General features: G+C 46.5%; 1 protein-coding gene across 1 annotated transcript; it reads left to right on the top strand.

The window, feature by feature from the left end:
• The first annotated feature begins 1,787 nt into the window (after positions 1-1,787).
• On the top strand, positions 1,788-8,715 carry BBLN (bublin coiled coil protein). The gene is made up of 2 exons (XM_043986488.1): positions 1,788-2,133; positions 8,075-8,715. The coding sequence occupies exons 1-2, from the start codon at positions 2,055-2,057 to the stop codon at positions 8,281-8,283; spliced, it is 288 nt and encodes a 95-aa protein (XP_043842423.1). The 5' UTR covers positions 1,788-2,054; the 3' UTR covers positions 8,284-8,715.
• The last annotated feature ends 759 nt before the right edge of the window (positions 8,716-9,474 follow it).

Raw genomic sequence — 9,474 nt, 5'->3', positions numbered from 1 at the left:
CCAAGTGAGGTCAAAAGGGGTCCACGTGACTAAACAACTTAACAAAGACAACAGTGTCATACTAGTTAAAACATTCATTCATCCACTCATTCATTCACAATATTGTGCTGCTATGGAGAGGGGTTGAAGAGAAGGAATACGAAGTTCTCAGAAGCCACAACACTGGTTTCCAAATTCGGCAAATATTGAACATGTTCTAGGTTTTCACCATCTTCCCCCCTTTTTTTTCTTGGGAGGAGCAGGGGTTGCTCAGAGTCACACAGCTAGTACCTGGCTGAGGCTGAATTTGAACCTGACTCCAAGGCTGGTGCCCTCCATCATCTCTTTTTTTTTTTTCTGTTTAGAATTTTATTATCCAAATTACATGTAAAAACAAATTTTGACAACAACTTTTTAAAACTTTGTGTTCCGGGGCAGCTAGGTGGCACAGTGGATAGAACACCGGCTCTGGAATCTGGAGTACCTGAGTTCAAATCTGGCCTCAGACACTTAACACTTACTAGCTGTGTGACCCTGGGCAAGTCACTTAACCCCAATTGCCTCACTAAAAAAACAATTAAAAATAAAATTTTGTGTTCCAACTTCTCTTCCTCCCTCTCTTCCCACCCCCCACCCCCAAGAACTCAAGCAATTCAATATAAGTTATACATGAGTAGTCATGGAAAACATCTCCACATTAGCCAGCTTGTGAGAGAAAACATCATCTCTTTTATTGATTTTTGATTAGAGGATAAGGGACAAATGGGCAGAACTTTTGGTGGAGAGGAAGCTCTGTCCTAGAGTAGGCCTCTGGGGGAATCACCAGAAGGCAGGAAGTATGTCCATGTATGCCTACATCAGAATCCTCCAGAATCCATCCCCCAGCCTACACCTCTAGCAGGACTGGGCTATGTAGTCCAAAATAAGTCCTGACTTTTGAATAGAATGAGAGTTCCTTTCACAGGCACAGACATTCAGTTTACAAAGTGACTTCCAATTGTTTCATTTGATCCTTAAAACATCCCTGTGAGAGAGGCGGGGAAAAAAACCTGACTGGGGCTCAGAGAGGGGGAAATCCTTAGCTTGTCACAGTGCTAGTGAGTGAGTGCATGTGTTCTTGAGATTTAGGCAGCAACGTAAGCCTCCCACCTCCAAGTCCATTCACTGCCAAACTTGTTTAAGAAAGAACATCACCGCGAATGCCTGCCCTGCAGAGAGCCGGGGTGGGGGGCCGCCCAAGCTGATGCCAGCCCTGCAGAGAGCCGGGGTGCGGGGCCGCCTAGGCTGATGCCAACTCTGCAGGGAGCCGGGGTGGGGGGTCACCCAGGCTGATGCCAGCCCTGCAAGAGCCGGGTGGGGGGCCGCCCAGGAGGATGCCAGCCCTGAAGAGAGCCGGGATAAGTGGCACCAGACTATTCCTCTAACTTCTGTGGAGAGCTGGCTGTGGGAAATGTTTAGGTTTCCTAGGCAACAAGCCTCCGACTTGCGGGGAAGGAGGCTGACTGGGACTCCATTTCAGCTAAGTGGGTAGAGGCGTCCAAAGACGCTAAACCCGGCCTTAAAACGACTTGGCCCTCTACGGACCTGGAGTGCCTCCTTTCCAGGGTAGAAGGAGGAAAAGTCCACCCAGCCTCGGGCAGGGCGGGAGCACCTGATTTCCATTCGCCCGCCCGCGACTCAGCTTCTTCCTTTCTGCAACTAGAAACGAAAACTTTATTCCTACGCCGGGCTGGGGACCTTCAGCAACCCAGTCACTTTGGATTAAGCCCTCTTGGAGCACTATCTAGGGCTCGCCAGGCCAGAAGTCCTCTGGGGTGGGTGTCTGAGAAGTCTCCGCCTTCACTACCGGCTCCAGAGGACAAGAGATCCAATTCCTTCCCTAGGATGAAGGGTCCTCTGATTTCCAAGGCTTCCCGGCGGACAGCCCGGAGGCAGGCCCCGCCCCTCGCCCCATACCCCGCCCCGGAGGGGGCGGGGCCCAGGGTTTGCGTCACGTTCCATTTGTAATCTCTGAGTTCTACCGATTGTCTCGGCTTTCTCCAGCTCCACAATCAAACGCAGCCGCGGACCTCAGGATGTCTGGCCCCAACGGGGACCTGCCCATGCCAGTGGAGCCCAGTGTCGGAGAAGAGGACGACTGCTTTGGGGAAGCAGGTAACTAACTTGGGTGGGCAAGGTGAGCTCTACCTTTATGGGGCGCAATTCTGCAGTTCCTCCATGGGAGGGATACTTATAGGAAAAGGAATCCGGAAATGCCTTTCTAAGCTTCTACACCTTCTGCTCTGTCACCCCTCTCTCCTCCACGGGGGATCAGGAAGGTGGGCTCCTCTGCTTCCTCTTTGCCAACAATCCAGCCCACCCCAGCTCTTAAGTGCCCGGAGCTCCCCGTCTAAGGAGGAGGAGCTTCTGACTCTGGGATGGAAAGATGGGGGAATCCCGGAGTGGGGGCCTGACATTTCCCATTTGGATCGATCCCCAGCCAGGTCATAAAGAATGGAGACCAAGGGGTCTGAAGGGGCACGGAGTGAGCTTGAATTTACTGGGGGATTGAGGGGAGGTTGAGAGTCGTCCTGCTGAGTCAGCTTTACCAGAAACCTAGGCGTGCAGACCCTTCCACCGCCTCCCGGCTCCTGCAGTATTAAATGTGTGATTATAAGTGGTAGACATTTAGTAATCTCTTAGTGTTCAGCTTCTCTAGTAGAGAAGGGTCTGGTTTTTCTAGCGGACGGAGACAGCACACACACGAAGCAAAAGGCAGCCGAGACCTTAAGCGGCCAATGGAGTGGAAAGGTTGGGAACTGAGCATTTCTCATTTCTTTGAGGTTGGCCAGAAATGCTTCTTGGAAAAAGTCAGTGGAACTTAGCCGCAGAAGGGGAGTCTTAGGAAGGAGGGGGATGCAGCGATGCACCTTCATTATTCATTCTAGGGACAGTTTGGGGTTTTGCTCCTAGTATGCCGGAGGCACTGGACATTTAAAGTTTATTTAACATTTAAAGACATTTAAAGACCCTGCTTTGGGGGGGGGGGAGACATGTAAACAAATAATTAGGATTCAAAGGATAGTTAAGTGCTTTGAGATATTTGAAGGAAGAGGAGCTAGGAAGGCCTTATTGAAGATTAGGCACCTGAATTTCGACTTGAAGAAGGTGGGATGGGGCTTCCACTGATGGGAAACCGCAGGGGAGAACGAATTCTAGGCAGCCAAGGGCTTTTGACCTGGAGTCAGGAAGTCCCGTGTTCAAATTCAGCCTCAAATGCTAAGGAGCTGTGTAATCCTGCTGAAGTCACTTGACCTCTTTCTGCCTCAGTTTCTCCATCTGTGAAATGGAGATAATAATAGCATCTACCTCCCAGGATTGCTATGAGGATAAAATGAGATATTTGCAAAGGGCTTCGCAAACCTTAAAGCACTATGTAAATGCTATTATCTATTATTTGGGGCATAGGCGATAGACAGGAGAACTAGACAAAACCAAGGTTGTATAGTAGTTGGGGCTGGAATGTAAAATGGAAATTCAGATCGGAAGGCAGATTGTAGCAGACTTTAAATGCCAGGATAAGAAGTTAATCTCCTATTTGATAGGCTTTGGGGAGCTAATGATGATTTTTGATCATGGAGGTGAATTAGGAAATTTACTACAGTAATGGTATGGAAGTTGGAGATAGAGAATTAAAATAAGCCAGGCAAGAAGGGATCAGGGTCTGAAGTGGGTAGCTACAGTGGGAGACAAAAAGGGAAGGTAGAATTCATTGGATTTGACAACTCTATTGAGGTAGAAAAGGATTGAAGGCAGTAGCAAGATGTCAGCCCATCCTGTCTCCATTGGAGCAGAGGGTCGTTGGGAGATAGCACTATGTTTGAATGCCCAAACCCCATGGAGAATGCCCATACCCTGTGGAGAAAATGATAGCCTAAGAGACTCTCTCCAAAAGTCTATTCTGATTTCAGAATTTCACCAAAAAAAAAAAAAGATTGATTAACTCTGATCAATGCAGTGACTGGCCATGAGTTCAGAGAACGGGTACTGAAGCATGCCTCCTTCACTTCCACAGAGCTCTGAACTGGAGCTGCAGAGTGAGGCATACATTTTCCATCGTGGCCATTGTGTTGATATGTTTGGCCTGACTGTACTTAATCGTTACAAAGAAGAGTTGGAGGGATGAGGAGGCATTGGGAAGTGAGTGATGGGGCGGGGGTGAGCATCAATAAAACACAAAAAAAGACAGGAGACCCAGAGGTCCAGGGCCATATCTGAACACAGCTCTAAGTGAGGGAAGTAGCAATGATGAGTTTTTCTTGACTCCCTGAGAGCCTGTAGGTTTGTATTTGTGGCTTTGGAGGAAGTACAAATGATCTTTTCTACATAGGGTGGAGCATCAAAGCTCCTAAACTCGAGGTAACTGGTATCATTGTGTGACCCTGGGATAGGCTCTACTTCCCATGATGCTAGTGCTCCCTAAAAGGGGCAGGAGTTTAAATGCAGTCCCTCACTCATCAACTCTAGATGAGGCAGCTTGGTGTCCTGCAAAGTCAGGTCTTTAGTTCTTGCTCTAATTTGGGCAGTGTCACTTCACCTTCACTGGGCTTCTGTTCCTCATCTGTAAGACCCCACCCCAGCTCTGAAGTTTTTTGAATCTATTCACAGCAAAAATAGTGTTAGGGGAGAAGTAAATAATAAGGGCTTCTGTATCTTGAAATGGGATAGAAAATGGGGAGTCAGGGGCAGTTAGGTGGCACAGTGGATAGAGCCCCGGCCCTGGAGTCAGGAGGACCTGAGTTAAAATCCAGCCTCAGACACTTAACACTTACTGGCTGTGTGACCCTGGGCAAGTCACTTAACCCCAATCGCCTCACAAAAAAAAAGAAAAGAAAGTGGAGAGTCAGAAGACTGGCCACTTGCTGTTCATGTGACCCAGTAGATCTCGCCTACTTAGTAGAATTTGGAGCTGAAAGGGACCTTAGAAATCATCTGCTCCAAACCAGAAGAACATTGTACACAGTATCATCAACATTGTGTGTTGATGTACTGTGATGGACTATATTCTTCTCACCAGTGCAATGGTACAGAAGGGTTCCAGGGGACTCATGATGGAGGAGGATCTCCAAATCCATGAAAAACAAAAAGAACTGTGGAGTATAGATGCTGAATTAACCATACTATTTCTTTTGTTTTTGATGCTGTTGTATTTCTATTTTAAGGTTTTTCCTCATTGCTTTGATTTTTCTCTTATAACATGACTAATGCAGAAATATGTTTAATGTTTATATATATACATATAACCTATATCAGATTACCTGCTGTCTAGGGGAGGGGGGAAGGAGGAGAGGGAGGGAGAGAGAAAAATCTGAAATGGGAAAGCTTGTATAAACAAAAGTTGAGAACTATCTTTACTTGTAATGGGGAAAAAAATAAATAAAATACTTTATTTTAAATAAATAAATAAATAATCTGCTCCAGGCAGATTTCAGAGAAACCTGGAAGGACTTACATGAACTGATGATGAGTGCGATGAGCAGAACCAGGAGAACATTGTACACAGTATCATCAATATTATGTGTTGATCAACTGTGATAGACTTGATTCTTCTCAGCAATACAACAGTACAAGATAGTTCCAAAGGGCTCATGATGAAAAAGGCTCTCCAAATCCAGAAAAAAACACAACACAGTGGAATATAGATGCAGATTGAACCATACTATTTCTTTTGGTTTTGGTGGTTTTTCTTTTTTTAGGTTTTTCCTTTTTGCTCTTATTCTTCTCTTATAACATGACTAATGCAGAAATATGTTTAATGTTATTGTACATATATAACCTATATCCGATTACTTGCTGTCTTGGGGAGGGGGAGAGGGAGGGGAGGGAGGGGAAAAAATTTGAAACTAGAAATCTTATGAAAACACATGTTGAAAACACATGTAACTGGAAAATAATAAAATACTTTAATAATTAAAAAAAAGAAATCATCTGCTCCAACCCTCTTGTTTTACAGAGAAGGAAACTGAGGTAGGGGATGGTTAGTGAGGGGAATGACTTTCTAAAGGTCCAACCCAGTAGTAAGTAGCTTAGCTGGGAGCCAAATGCAGATCCTCTGACTCCACACCCAGTCTTCTTTGCCTCTATACCACAGGGCTTTCTGTTCATCTCTCAGCCTAAGTGCCTTTATCAGTAAAATGGGTGTGATTCTGCCACCTCTCAGGGATACTTGAGGTTCAAATGAGAAAATGCATGTGATGGTGCTTGGGTAGTGGGAAGCACTGTCCGGATTTTTTTTTTCTTCATTTTATTGGCCTATTTTGTTACTGCATTATCTTCCTCCCATCTCAAAGAACCATCCCATGAAGCAGAGAATAAAAGAGGGAAAAAGTAGTTCAGTAAAACTAACCAACACAACAACTGCATCTCATAGCATAAGCAGCACTTCACCCCCATGGAGGTACAGTGGCTCCTTTCTTCTTCCTGTGCAAGTTTGATCAGCATAATTACACAGCATTCATTTTCTAAATTTGTAGTCATGTGCTTTCCATTGTTTTAGTCCTCTTACCTGTGGTATTCTGGGTTCTACTTCCTTCACTTTGCATCATGATTTTTGTTCATGTCTTGCTGCGCTTCTTCTCTATTCTCTCTCTCTTTTTTTTTTTTTTGCAGGGCAGTGAGGGTTAAGTGACTTGCTCAGGGTCACGCAGCTAGTAAGTGTCAAATGTCTGAGGACAAATTTGAACTCAGGTCTTCCTGAATCCAAGGCCAGTGCTTTATCCACTGTGCCACCTAGCTGCCCCTCTCTATTCTCTATGTTCATTATTTCTTCCAGCACAGAAATATCCATCACATTCTTATGCCACAACTTGTTTAGCCAGTGCCCAGGGAATAGGCCAAGATACAGTCTTCTTGTTGTTCCTTAAGAACAGACTTTGAACCCCAGCAGGAGCTTGTTTGAGAGACACTAAAGAGCCAGGAGCCATGTTGGGGCTGCCACAGAAGCACAACATTATATAAAGGGACAGGCCTAGGTACAGACTTGGGTTCCCAGATTTGGGGGGAGCAGTGGGAGGGAGATGCATGATAAAACAATAGAACTCAATCCCTTGTTGGAAAGTCATCCAACAAGGAAAGCATCTTGGGTTTGGGGACAGCCCTGGGCCTTTGGGGAACGGCAGCTAGATGGCGCCACAGTGCACAGAGTGCTGGGCCTGGAGTCAAGAAGACCTGTATTTCAATCTGGCCTCAGACACTTAGTAGCTGTGTGACACTGGGCAAGTCATGCAATTTGTTTGCCCCCCTTTCCTCATCTGTAAAATGGGGCTACTGATAGCACCTGCACCCAAGGGTTATTATGAAGACAAAATGAGATGATGATTGTAAAGTGCCTGGTACATAGTAAGCACAATATCAGTGTTAGCTATTGATTATCATAGGAGGAGGAATGAGAGTCCTAGCAAAGCTAACAGTAGAATGAGCTTCCTCAGGAGACAGTGAAGCATGTTCCAGTCATCACCAGGGTTCTTAAGGGTCATAGATCTAGAGCTAGAAGTGACTTCAGAAGCCATCTAGTCCAACTCCCTCATTTGAAAAGGGAAGGGAGCACTGAGGTTAAATGACTTTTCCAAGGCCACACAGGTAGGAAGTAGCAGAGCCAGGATTCAAACCCAGCTCCTTTGACTCCAATTCTATTGTTCTTCCTGCCATACCAACTGAATGGTGCTTTTTATCTTTTCAAAGCACAATCTTATTAATTATTTCATTTTATGTTCACCAGTAAATTGTATGTTTGACTTAATAATCCTTTAAGGCAGACTGGGTAGAGGATTAGGTAGGCCTTATTTGACAAAGAAGGAAACAGGCCTAGACGGGGCAAGAGAGGTCACAGAGGCAGTCAGTGGTCTAACTAGCACTCAAACCCAAGACTCCTGAGTCTTAGCACCTACACTGCAGATGTTGGGTCTCTGGTACGGTTGTGAAGGCAAGGAATGATGGGAAACTAGAGGAAGCTCTTAGGTTAGCCTCAAAGGATCTTTTAGGGCAGGGTGTTGGCAGGTGCACAGTAGTGTTTCCCCACCTTCTACCCACAGAAATGCTTGGTCCCTTCTCTTCTTAGAATATGCAGCCATCAACTCTATGCTAGACCAGATCAATACATGCTTGGATCACCTGGAAGAGAAGAATGACCATCTTCATGCCCGGCTCCAGGAGCTGTTGGAATCCAACCGGCAAACAAGAGTGGAGTTCCAGCAGCAGCAGCAGCAGCAGCAGCAGCAGCAGCAGCAGCTCAGTGAGGGGCCGCCTTCAGCTAAGCCAAACCCATAGGCCCCGGGAGAGGCCATTCCTCTCCCGTCCTCCCCTTTCCACAGCAGCCTCAGGAACTCCTGCCCAGGAGAAGGCATTTTCTGGGTGAGTCAGTGACTCTCAAGTCCCTTCTTAAAGGGGCAAGGATGCTTCCCCAGCCCACAGGCTGTGTAAGGCCATCTGGACAGCCACAGACTGAGACCCCATTAGGTTTGGGTCCTAGTGTCTGGTCTCCCTCATTTGCATCTCCTGGCCCCCCGGGCCCAACTATGGGATTTAATCCCAGAGGATTAAATCATTTAGGACTGGAATAGCTGCCGACCTGAGGGTAGGAGATGGGTAGATTGAATCCAGTTACTCTAATCCTGATCGAGTTGGGCTGCCCAGAGCCAGGGTCAGAGTTTGGGAGGGGGACAGGGATTGGTTGTCATTAAATAGATGTCTCTGACTGTCTCTCTTGTCTACTTTGCCTGTCGTAGCCACTTTTATTCCTTAAAAGGTTCTAGTTCTGATGCTGGCCGCAGGATTCTTGGGTCACATGAGGCCTTTGGAACTGGAATCCACCTTAAAAGATCATGCTGTCAGGGCAGCTAGGTGGCACAGTGGATAGAACACCAACCCTGGAGTCAGGAAGACCTGAGTTTAAATCTGGCCTGAGTCACTTGACACTTACTAGCTGTGTGACCCTGGTCAAGTCACTTAACCCCAATTGCCTCACCAAAAAAAAAAAAAAAGGGATCATGATGTCTAACTCCATCATTTTGTAGATGGGTAAACTGGTTCTGTGTGACTTGGGAGATGTATAGTCTGGATAAGAGAAGATTTATGGGTCAATCTTCAACCACTCAGATGGTTAGACAGATACAGTTTGCTTAGCTCCCAGAAGTAAGAACTAGGAGTAATAAATAATTGTGGAGGGGCAAATTCTGACTCCATTGGAGAAAGGCCTTCTTAACAAGGAGAGCTGTCCAAACATGTAGTTTTTCCCTGTCCCCAGTGTCAGTCACAGGCTGGATGGCCACTGGTTCCTGCTCGTGGCTGGCCGGCCTTTGTGGTTCCTTTTAACTCGGATACTATCACAGAAGTTAGTGCTCGAGGTGGGCCCCAGCCATTCCCTGGCTCCCTATTCAGTGAACCCTCAGCTAATACTACGGGGTACACATCCTTCCGGAGGGTGGGCAGCTTGGGAGGACAGGGGGAAACGCCACTTAA

This window comes from Dromiciops gliroides, chromosome 2, assembly GCF_019393635.1.
Source record: "Dromiciops gliroides isolate mDroGli1 chromosome 2, mDroGli1.pri, whole genome shotgun sequence".
In the NCBI taxonomy this organism is placed as follows: domain Eukaryota; kingdom Metazoa; phylum Chordata; class Mammalia; order Microbiotheria; family Microbiotheriidae; genus Dromiciops; species Dromiciops gliroides.
The sequence above is the reverse complement of the archived record's forward strand: the minus strand, read 5'-3'. Positions and strand labels throughout refer to the sequence as shown.

Bases quoted from the DNA above. Each gene is read 5' to 3' on its own strand.
- BBLN (XM_043986488.1), top strand. From the start codon at position 2,055: ATGTCTGGCCCCAACGGGGACCTGCCCATGCCAGTGGAGCCCAGTGTC. The intron at 2,134-8,074 runs GTAACTAACTTG...TTCTCTTCTTAG, and splicing joins CGACTGCTTTGGGGAAGCAG to AATATGCAGCCATCAACTCT.